Genomic DNA, 12234 nt, shown 5'->3' with positions numbered 1-12234 from the left:
ACCCCATGATGGGGCTTAGTGATGGACTGACCACTATGAGACACCGCCGCAAGTGGTTCTATCACTTGAGAGTGATGGAATTTCGTGAAGGTGATCATGACTGTGATGGAGCATTTATTTAAATTTTTTTTTGTTTTTACCTTTCTATTATTTTTGTTTTAATTGAAAAGTAAAAAGAAAATAAATTAAATAATAGATAAAAACGACCCACCCCTCCCCAAACCAGTCTTCCTCTTCCCACCCACAACAGCCAAGACTGCCTCCACCTATGATCATCAATGATCACGTTTGTTGTGACCGTTGTGCCCCTCTTGTGCCCCCCCCCCCCTCAAAAAAAAAAAAAAAACGATCTCTATGTTATATAAAACACCAACTTATATAAAGTATATTTGTATATTATAAGTTGGTGTTGTATATAATATAACGTATAGAACTGGTTACAACTTTTGTGGAGGGTCAACAACCCTTAAATATTTCTTTTGTGTTCTAATTGATTTTAAAGCGAGACACATACCTGTTCCATTTAAAATCGATTCTACACGTTTAATCCAAACCTATAATAATTCGGCGGGCCGGACTGGGCACTAATGGGTTTGACACAAACTGGTTTTTTGGGTTACCGTGCCGGGTTGAGAATCGGGTCACCAGGGCCCAAACCAGTTTTTTTTACACCTCTAGGGGGTGAGGTTGTGAATACTCTTAAAGCTACAATAAAAACCAAAGGTCCTATATATTTTCTGCACATATCCGGTTTGTATTAAAAGTGAGGCCAATTATTATTTTTTTTAGAAAAATTACAAGTTTTGTCCTTTATCTTTATATCACTTTTCAGGCGGTGTCCTTTATTAGGTATTTTGTTGCAAGTTTAGTCCTTTACCTAGGTATTTTGTTGCAAGTTTAGTCCTTTACCTAGGTATTTTGTTGCAAATTTAGTCCTTTACACCCAACAATTAACAGGGTTTTTTAACTGGGTTGGGTGTAAAGGACTAAACTTGCAACAAAATACCTAGTAAAGGACACCGCCTGTCAATATTCGTTAAAAAGGACACCGCCTGAAAAGTGGTATAAAGATGAAGAACAAAACTTGTAATTTTTCTTTTATTTTTTAACAGTTGTCTAAGGGGCTGTTTGTCAACATCTGAATGGTTAAGTGTTGAATCAGTTATCAGTAAGATATCTGAACCATTAAGTGATGAACCAGTAAGAGGTCTGAACCAGTAAGAGCCTGTATAATGCTTAACCGTTTAGAGGCAAATGTCTGACCAATTCAGATTAGAGGTCTTAACCATTTAGACTTTGTATAAATCTTAACCATTCAGACATCTGCTCGTGAAACAAACAGTCTGAACCATTAAGTGCTGAACCAGTAAGAGGTCTGAACCATTAAGAGCCTCATTAAGAGGTAAACAAAGAGCCTCTAACTTCTTAACCTGGATGCATCATGCAAGTATAATTGGCTCAAGTCAAGGAAACAAAAAAACTAAACTCAATTCTAGAACAAGTGGTTACAATGTTTGTTATCCATACTAGTATAAATGAATTATGAAGCTACAGCCAGTTCTAAGTTACAGTTATAGCATCCGGCCCAAATGAAACAGAGAAAAGCCTGAATTACACATTGCTTAGACGACGACTTAAATACCCGAATAACTCCCAATGTTCTAGTTCGGTCCCAAACTCATGGTCCGATTTTTCACAACATACCAAAAAAAAAAAAAAAAAAAAAACTATGAATTATAGAAGTCTCATCAAGTCATGAACAACGGCTGAATCATTTCTTTAAGTCTGCCATTGTTACACATTACTACAAGCTCATAAACCCAACAGTAACACACACCATCTACCTTTGCCTATTCTGCAAAAATAGCACAAGCCTGCCCTGGGCAACTATACAGAGCTTGTAAATTTTGAATAAACAAATTATCATCCATTTCTAAAGGTCGTCTTCATGCAAACATATGTCTCCTGTATTATCTCATAATCATAATCCCGCACTTCGATAACTCCCGAGCCTGCCTTCTACACTTGTTTCCTGCAGATTACATGACACACGAGCGGTACTTCAATGAGTCAACAAATATCTTTCCATGAGTCGAGCCAACCAACTTTTTTCAAGAGTCAAACAAATTTGGGGTCCCTTAGCTTAAATAATCAAGCAAGTATGAAAACCAAAGTCGAAACTTACATGTATAGTCTGGAAAGATCCGCTCAGAGACGGTTTCAACAAAGGAGCATCGGGTATAGACCTATCCGGGCTACTGAAATGATTTTCACCCTACAAACAGAATATATTTTTGCAAGCTCATTCAAACTCAAAAGGCACAAACACATATATAAATTGTTTATGCATAGTGAGGATCTTCATTTTGTCGAATATTAGTGTATAAAATATTCACAACCGTGAAACATATCGAAAGTCGAAAATTATTCACTCCGAGTTTCGACACTACATTTTGAATAAACATGTATCTATCTCTTATTGAAGACATTCATACTATTACTAATATAAATCTTTTTAAGTCAAAGAGTCAAATGTCATTTTTGTCCCTAAGGTTTGGCCTGCGATTTTCGTCCAAAGGTTTGTTTTTATGCATCTGGATCCAAAAGGTTTAAAATCTTGCCGTTTTCATCTGGCTCGTTAGCTCCATCCATTTTTCTCCGTTAACGCAGGGGATTTTCGTCTTTTTTTGAACTTAAAGAGCAATTCGGTCTTTTTCACTTTATGTACACGCATTTAGCATAATGTACAAGTACTTAAACAAGACGGAAATACCCTTAAGTTAACAAAAAAGACGACAATACCCCAGACTTAACAGAGAAATATGGATGGAGTTAACGAGCTGGATGAAAAGAGCAAGTTTTCAAACCTTTTGGATCCAGATGCGGAAAAACAAACCTTTGGACGACAGTCGCAAAACTGGCCAAACCTCAGAGACGAAAATGGCATTTTACTCTAAGTCAAATATGCATGATACTATACTTTGGCCTTTGGGCAACTTTCAACTTGTTAGACCTGTTTGACCAGCTTCCTTTTGAAGCTTTTATTTTTTAAGGGTGGCCCGTTGGAGATAAAATCAACATACTAATAAGAAAATGAACTAAATTTGTCACCACCTCTAGTAAATCATACCAAAGATACATCATACCTCACGTAAAAATCCTTCATCTTGATTATCTGAAAAAAGAGACGAGTAGTAGACCGGGTCATATATAGAACCTCCTAAACCATCTTCGGGACCAAAATTAGGTCTAATGAAAGCAGGGGTGGCGGGATTTATAAAACTGTTCCTCAAATCCTGGTCGCCATCTTGGGGGCACGAACTATCTACTTGCGAAGACCCTAACCTATACATTTGTATCCATAACAGTGAAGATGATGACCTCACCGAGAGCCCAACAATTTGCATTAGTAGAGTGAGTTTTACTGAAAATACAGCAAACTTTCCATAAATCCCAGAGGACATGTACCTGCATTGACAAAATGGGGCTTTAGAACCTCAAGATATTAAGTCTAAATGACCATGATGCACTCATGTGAGTGGCCATTGGCGCAGCATAGTGGGGGCGGGCGACCCCCCCAAACTTTTCGCTCTGGAGTGGAGAATATGTAGTTTTCGTATAGAAATTTTTGGGTATACACGTTTTCGACCTCCCGGTTTTATAGAAATTTTTGGGTATATAAGTTTTCGACCCCCCGGTCGGAAATCTCAAGCTTCGCCACTGTGAGTGGCATGTGTTAAGAGTTAACAGAAAAAGATAACTGAGTTAGGGAAAAAGGACACCGCCTGATGAGAAACAGTAACATAAAAATCATTACACATGTAAATTTACCTCTATAATCATGTGCACTTTGTTTAAACTATATTGTTACAGACAAGGGCTGAACTTGTTGCAGACAAAGTATATAAATTGACTGAAAGAAACAGTAAATGAGAAAACTAACCAGATTTCGTGACCGAAAAGGATGAACCACAAAATGTCTAATAAAATTGCCGAAAACAAAAGAACAGCATAGGTTCTCCCAAGTCTCTGGCTGCTATTCTCAATAGCAACTAACGCAAACAAGGCAATCCCAAGGTTAACCACACAAACTCCAGTGTATAATGCTCCCAATGATCCAATCAAAGCACAACCAATCTTCAAACATCAACACAGCTTCCATTAATCAACAATTTAACATTAACTACACTCTTTGAATCTAAATAGCACATAAACATATCATTATATCACCACATTTGCACCATCACAAATCCATCCATCAACACGTTAGGGCTCCACCTCGCACAATCATACATACATAATACAAAACATTCATATACATATACGGTATACCCAGTTACATCAAGAAAATCGTACTTGAATGTAAATTGCACTTGAAAATATCAAACATATCATTAAATCACAACATTTGCGCTAACAAAAATCCATCCATCAACAAATTAGGGCTCCACACACTCACACAATCACACATACATACAAAACATTCATATACACACAACCATACACACACAAACAGATACAAAAAAAAATATAAAAATCACAACTAAACGTAAATTCGAATCCAAATCACACATAAACCGATCAAACACATCATTAAATCACAACATTTGCACCAACACAAATGTCACAATAACATTTCTATAGCTGACCACTACTATAACATACAGAAATAAATAAACAACAATTATTCAGCCCTAGAAATACAATCATGACAGCAAATCTATCAATCAATTCGCTAGGGCTCCACACTCACACAATCAAACAATCACACACACATACAAAACATTCATATACTGATATACAACTAGATATACATATAGAAAAGAAGGAAATCATACTTGAATGTGAATTAGAACCACAGCAACGGATTGAATCTTGTCGTAATCACGGAGCCATGTCTGTATCTGAATGTTCAATTCAGAACAAAGCATCATATAACAAACAAACACACGAATATTGAATTAACCGATCAAAATTGATAGAATCATGGATTCCGGAAGAAGAACTACATTGATTTACGCATACGAATGGAATCGAAATTTGAACGAGAGGATGTGATGTGAGATTGTTAATTGAATCACTGTGTGTTTATGGTGTATGTGTGTGAAAATCGAGCAGTGTATGTGTGAGTTTGACGGAGAAGATGAACGGTGAGAATATGAAACTTAACTACCGGCCACCGGCACTGGTCACCGGGAAGAACTCGATGGCTTGTTTTCTATTGTTTTGCTTTTATTTCGCTACTTTATGTTTTTTACCCTTGCTGTATGAACAAATGACTTGCAACTCCTTTAACTTTTCTTTTCTTTTGTTTATGGTGTCTTTTCAATGACTTGACCATATAAAAGTGGACAACCATCGCTAATGCTTTAGTGGTGGCCACCGATGTTTAAGTTCCATCTGTAGTGGGTTCGGATAAGTTTTCTTCTCCAGGTCTCGAGTTTGAGTCTGGGTGATAGGGGTTTCTTATTGAGGGTTTAAATTGGGGATCTATTCTGTGATGAGGCTCTCTAGTGCGGACCCGATTAAAATAACGTATGCTAGATCTCCTGATATTTGGGAGTAATTCACACCTTTCAATATATATATATATATATATATATATATATATATATATATATATATACATATATATATATATATATATAGGAAAAGTGTATCGTATAATAGCCCTTAAGGTACATTACGTACGAGAGTATAACTCACACGTTATAAAAAAACGTGTTCATGAATCTGGGAATCGCATGGGGGGATGAAATCGCATGTTGTGTTTTATGGGGTGAAGTCGCATGGGGGATGAAATCACATGGGGGATGAAATCACATGGGGGATGAAGATCTGACGGCTAGGGTTATCGCGTACGCAATGTACGATAAACCATTTTGTACGTTAACTGGCCTATATATATATATATATGTATGTATATATAAGTGGACCATTGACCAATAGTACTTTTGTTTTGATAAGGGAAAATACGAAAATAGTTTTTCTTAATCAGTAGATTTGGATTACTGCATATTACTAGAGTATCATCATGCTATTAGTGGGAACCATTCGATCATGTCCATCTCCAATAGGCAATAATGCATATATACCAATTTAGAAGGAAATCCAGTAAATCTGAGAAAACCCCCTTGTGGGAATCGAACACAGGATCTAATGGTCTCTAAGCCTTATCTCAACCCTAAAATACCACTAGGCTATAATGTCACGGACAAAATACAAAAAAAAAATAGTAATCATAATTTTTTCTAATATAAAGATTCTTATTCACCCTTCACCAAAGTACTCAGTTATATTTTCATTAATCAGAAGCTGTCATATCAGCTCCGTCAGTTAAGATGGTTATGATTTAGTCTATACTTTTAGCTAGACGGTTAGGATGGCCAATCAGAAGCTGTCATGTCAGCTCCGTCAGTTAAGATGGTTATGATTTAATCTATACTTTTAGCTAGACGGTTAAGATAGCCAATATTTAGCCTACATTTTTTATGAGGTTGCTAAACGACTGAATAGATGAGACAACTAAACCTACATTTTTACAAGGGGATTGAAACAGATAAGCCCTCGCTTTTTATGAGAGTTCTAAAACAATTCGATTCAAATGGCTAAAAAGTAAGATTTATATCGAAAAGATTTTGATTAACAATGTCTATTTCTGTGATTCTCCTTTGATGAGAACTGGAAGAAAAGTTTTTTTTTTTTTAGTTTTACTTTTAATATATTTTTATTAAAGTGATTCAACGTTATAAAAGTTACATAAATTTTAATATTGTTTTTTTTTAATTATAAATGATTACAACTCTTTGTTATATGATTGTATTTTGAAAACTTTGAAATATTATGTTTTGTTCAATTATAAGGTACTAGGAATAGGAATGTTACTAAATCGTTTATCGACAACGTGTTCTCTATTGTTTCAGCTTTGTGTACGTTATTGTTTATTAAGTTAGTTAACTTAAAGAGTCGCGATAGGTCCATAGTCTGACCATGTGCTCTCTTTATACATTTTTCATCAAATTTAAAATAAAAGTTAACTAGTAAAATTTACCCGCGTATTGCGCGGGAGTATGTTCGTCATCAGTTTGGTTCATTATGATGTCGATACAATCTCAGTTTAAGAACCGAAAGATAAAACCCAAAAAGTAAATTCGTGATATATCCAAAAGAGTGTCGATACATGTTTTAATAGATCAATTAGCCTGCGCAAAATTGTCGAAATTTTGTGACTGATGACGGGGGTAGCCCAAACCAAATAAAATGACATTAAATACATGAGTGCTTAAAAGGTAAAAAGGTTCAAAGCTTCAAAACCTGGGGAGCTAAAATAAAGCAACTCGGAAACAGTAAGAAGTCACATCTCTGGGTTCCACACAAGAGACAACGGTTGGAAGCTTGGGAGCTTCAGTGTGTTTGTTTTCCCCCGACAGAGAAAGACCCTCTTTCAAACCCTATTGTGGTAGAAGCAACTGTGGGAACGTTACAAACAGTAGGGCATACATAGACACTGGGGCAGCCACTGAAATCATGTTCGAAAAATTCTTCAACCGCTTGAGCAATGAAGAACGTTCAAGGCTTCAACCCTCTGGAACCTCCATAAAAGGTATTGTCGATATACCCCTTAAGCCTTTAGGGCAACTGACACTTAATGTTCGTTTCAGCGAAGGTCAGAAGGAAAGAATCCAACCACTCACCTTTGTGGTTATCAACATACCTTCAAACTATGATGTGATCATTGGAAGGTCGGGGCAGTGTGCATTCTATATGGCCGTGTCTGTTGGCCATGGCACAGTCAAATTTCCCACCGAGAGGGGGATAGCAACCCTCCAACTTTCTCAGGAGGCCTACCTGGTTGAAGGTGAAAGTTCCAAAAGTGGAGAAGATAAGCAAAGGCTAATCATAAATCCTAAGTACCCTAAACAGAGAATAAGGGTCAATCCAAGCCTTTCACAAGAAACCCTCTCGTATCTTGAAAAGTTGCTAACATATTACAGCGATGTCTTTGCTTGGTGTCCAGAAGATATGACAGGGATCCCTCGGAACATTGCTGAACATGAGTTAAGAATACCACCGGATGTCAAGCCTATGGTCCAAAAGAAAAGAAGTCTAGCACCTGAGAGAAGCCTGGCTGCTTGCCAAGAAGTTGAAAAGCTTGTGTCAGCCGACATTCTCCGAGAAGTCAAGTACCAATCGTGGGTTGCAAACCCGGTTATGGTCAAAAAGCCAGACAACTCTTGGAGGATGTGCATAGATTTCAAGGATCTTAACAAGGCTTGTCCCAAGGATTGCTATCCACTACCAGAAATTGATCTCAAGGTTGACTCCCTCACCGGTTACCCTTTCAAGTGTTTTCTTGATGCATACAAAGGGTACCATCAAATACTCATGAAAGAAGAAGATGAAGAAAAGACAGCGTTCCACACTGATAAAGGAATCTTTTGTTACCAAAAGATGCCTTTTGGCCTTAAAAACGCTAGAGCAACCTACCAACGTCTAGTGGACAAAGCCTTTGCAAGCCAAATTGGTAAAAACATGGAGGCATATGTCGATGACTTGGTGATCAAAAGCAAGACGGAGTATCAAATGCTCGATGACATTCAAGAAACTTTCAAGAACCTCAGAAAGGTTAACATGAAGCTCAACCCTGAAAAATGTTCATTTGGGTTTGAGGAAAGTAAGTTCTTGGGTCATATTGTTGGGAAACAAAGCATCAAGGCTAACCCAAACAAGGTGAAAGCTGTTCTTGAAACCAAACCACCAAAAACTAAGAAAGAGGTAGAAAGCTTAAACGGGAAGCTTGCAGCCTTGAAGCGTTTTACCTCAAAGTTGGCGGAAATGTCTCTCCCCTTTTTCAAAACGCTCATAGGTTGAACCGATAAGAAAGACTTCAAATGGACTGAAAAGGCTGAAGAAGCCTTTAACCAAATGAAGCAACACCTAGCTTCCCTACCTGACATGGCAGCCCCAGAAACGGGAGAATTGATCTCAGTATACCTCTCAGTTGCTGAAGAAGCAATAAGCGCGGTCCTCACCCTACCTGACATGGCAGCCCCAGAAACGGGAGAATTGATCTCAGTATACCTGATATGGCAGCCCCAGAAACGGGAGAATTGATCCCCGGTACCCGTTTATTTCTTCAGCAAAACTCTAAAATTGGCTGAAACTAAATATCCTCCTCTGGAAAAAATGGCCCTAGCCCTAGTTCAAATAGCTAGAAGGCTTCGAAGGTATTTCCAAGCACACCCTATACAAGTGGTCACCGACCAACCCATTAGGAGTGTGCTTGAAAAACCAGAAAACTCGGGACGATTAGCCAAATGGGCAGTGGAACTAGGTGAACATGACATCACCTATGTCCCAAGAAAAGCCATCAGAGCCCAAGTCTTGGCTGATTTCATTATAGAAGTCCCTAAGCAAACCGTCACTGAAGTAAACACAGCTGCCACTGAACCCTCAAACCCGAAGCCTGGAAGCTTTTTACCGATGGGGCTTCAAGTGTTGAAGGGTCAGGGGCTGGGCTTATTCTGATCAACCCAGAAGGGTTAGAATTCACATACGCTCTTCGCTTTGATTTTCAGACAACCAACAACGAAGCCGAATACGAAGCACTGATAGCCGGCTTAAGACTGGCTAAAGAAATGAAGGTCCAGAAGCTTGAAGTGTTCACAGATTCGTTGCTGGTATCAAGCCAAGTGAATGATAGTTACATTGTAAAAGAGCCCAACATGAAAAGGTACAAAGAAAAATTCACAGAATTGATGAACACCTTCCAAATGTGTACAATCAAACAGATTCCAAGGTCTCAAAATAAGAAGGCTGATGCTCTAAGCAAATTAGCTTCTCTTACCTTCGCTCACCTCACTAAAAAGGTGCTGTTAGAAGTACTAAAAGCTCCGTCAATTGATGAGTTAGAAGTTCAAGACGTAGTCACTGATGAAGATCCAAATTGGATGACTCCAATTAAGAAGTTCCTTAAAAATGGTGAATTGCCTAATGACCAAACAGAGGTTGAAAGGGTTAAGATCAAGGCAAGGCAGTACGTTCTACAAGGTGAGACCCTATACAAAAAGAGTTACCTCGCACCCTTGCTAAGATGTGTTGGTCCCGAGCAAAGTCAGTATTTGGTCAAAGAGGTTCATGAAGGTATATGTGGAGCTCATTTTGGAGCTAGATCGGTGGTTGCCAAACTTATGAACCTCGGGTACTTTTGGCCCTCAATGCACCGAGATGCCATTGAGCAGCTAAGGAAGTGTGATGCCTGCCAGATTCATGCACCTGTCCCAAAAAGTCCCAAACATGATCTTGTCCCAATAACCTCAGCATGGCCATTCTACAAATGGGGAATGGATATTGTCGGTCCATTCCCCCCAAGCAAAGGTCGAGTAATTTTTTTGTTGGTGGTCGTAGACTATATTACCAAGTGGCCTGAGGTTAAACCACTTGCAAAAATCACGAGCAAGCAAATCATTGACTTCGTTTGGGAAAGCATCATTTGCCGTTATGGATTGTTGGGAGTCCTTGTCACCGACAATGGAAAGCAGTTTGCTGAGAAGCCTTTCAGCGTTTGGTGCAAAGAATACAGGATCAATCAGGTTTTCAGCTCAGTAGCATACCCGCAATCAAATGGTCAAGTTGAGAGAACAAATCGAAGCATAGTGGAAGGAATCAAAACCAGATTGGGAAGATATGAAAGCAACTGGCTTGAAGAATTGCCGAGTGTTCTATGGGCCATAAGAACAACCGAAAAAACAAGCCACAAAAGAACACCCTATGTAACGACTCACCTAAAAATGTCCTAAAAATACTCCGTAAGTGGAAATCCGAACCCCTGAAACTCTAATGTGCATGAAAAACCAAGAAAACAAGAAAATCAAGTTTCAGGCGGGCCGCGTAAAAGTAAGTATAGGTTTACGCGGGGCGCGTCAACTTAAAATTATTCCGGATAAGCACTAAGGCTTCACACGGGCCGCGTAAATGTTTCTATGAGTTCACGCGGGCCGCGACAGCTCAACGATGAGCGAAAACCTGGTGTCGCCACGTGTCAATGACTCAGCAAACGTTAACCGCCTTTACGACCCTCGCGGGCCGCGTAAAAGTTAAGTGTGGGTTTACGCGGGCCGCGTAAAACCCAAAATTCTGCTATAAATAGGGCGGGTCACAAGCTTTCATCTGGTGTCGAAATCTCATTCTTAAAACGCCCCTATTCTGCTAAATTCGAATTTCCGCATAGGGAAACGCTGCTACGGATACAGGGTATTAACTCGATCACTGTTCAATTCTTTTCTTTCCGTCAGCTTTTATTTTTGTAAATAATAGCTCGGGATTATACCTTCTAAATCCCGAAACTCTGCCCGTCATTAGGGTAATAACTCTAATCACTGCTACGATACTTTATCCGATCGATTGAAACTATCCGATGGATGTTTAAGTGCTGCTCAAACTCGGGTTATACTTTGTCATTCGTCGTGAATTCGATGGATGTTTAAGTATCGCACTTTGTCATTCGTTGTGAGGGTTTCTATCTCGTGATTATCGTTAAAGTTGAATTGAGTTAATACACTAATACGAGTTCTATTGTATCTAGAAATTAGAACTCGTAAGCAGGGAACTGCTAGAATACTTAAAAGCTAAGTAAACATAATAAGTTAAATAAACTTAGCAGTTAAGTTAGCTGAGTAGATTAATTAATCTGTTAATTAAGTTAAGTATGATTAATTAATCAGTTAATCAAAATTAATTAAGTTAATCAAGATTAATTAAGTTAATCCAGATTAATTAAGCTAAGCAAGATTAATTAAGCTTAATCAAGTAAATTAAATATAAAATAGATAATATCAAAGGAAGGTGCAAGGAAGCTATAAGAAGATATATATATGTGGGCAGGAAGCTTCCTAGAATATGTATAGGTAACTTCCTAGGAAAGTTATAGGTAATTTCCTAGAAACACAAAGGAAACTTCCTAGAACTTTCATACTTCTTACCTATAAATAGGAAGCTTAGGAATTCATTTCCTTTGTTCATTTCTTCTATTCTTTTCTCTCTATACGTTGGTGTTTCAACCAACAATCACCAAAGCGATATTCTGTCCGATCGATTCAGGAACCAACTAACGAATGCCAAAGTGTTGTACTTTGTGAATTTCGGTAAACGGAATCCAAAGTGCTATACCTTGTGAGTTCAATAAATGGATGCCAAAGTACTGTCTGAATAAGACTATACTTTGTGAAATTCGTT

The 12234-nt window shown here is 38.2% G+C and overlaps 1 protein-coding gene across 1 annotated transcript; it reads right to left on the bottom strand.

Moving 5' to 3' along the window:
• Positions 1–1710: 1710 nt before the first annotated feature.
• LOC110908652 lies at positions 1711–5243 on the bottom strand. Its single transcript, XM_022153604.2, has 5 exons — positions 4839–5243; positions 3944–4137; positions 3147–3468; positions 2186–2275; positions 1711–2032 (listed from the first exon to the last, which is right to left on the bottom strand). The coding sequence occupies exons 1-5, from the start codon at positions 4932–4934 to the stop codon at positions 1982–1984; spliced, it is 753 nt and encodes a 250-aa protein (XP_022009296.1). The 5' UTR covers positions 4935–5243; the 3' UTR covers positions 1711–1981.
• Between the last annotated feature and the right edge of the window lie 6991 nt (positions 5244–12234).

Source organism: Helianthus annuus, chromosome 14 (genome assembly GCF_002127325.2).
Source record: "Helianthus annuus cultivar XRQ/B chromosome 14, HanXRQr2.0-SUNRISE, whole genome shotgun sequence".
In the NCBI taxonomy this organism is placed as follows: Eukaryota; Viridiplantae; Streptophyta; class Magnoliopsida; order Asterales; family Asteraceae; genus Helianthus; species Helianthus annuus.
Note: the sequence above shows the minus strand (reverse complement) of the source record. Positions and strands in the feature narration are given on the sequence as shown.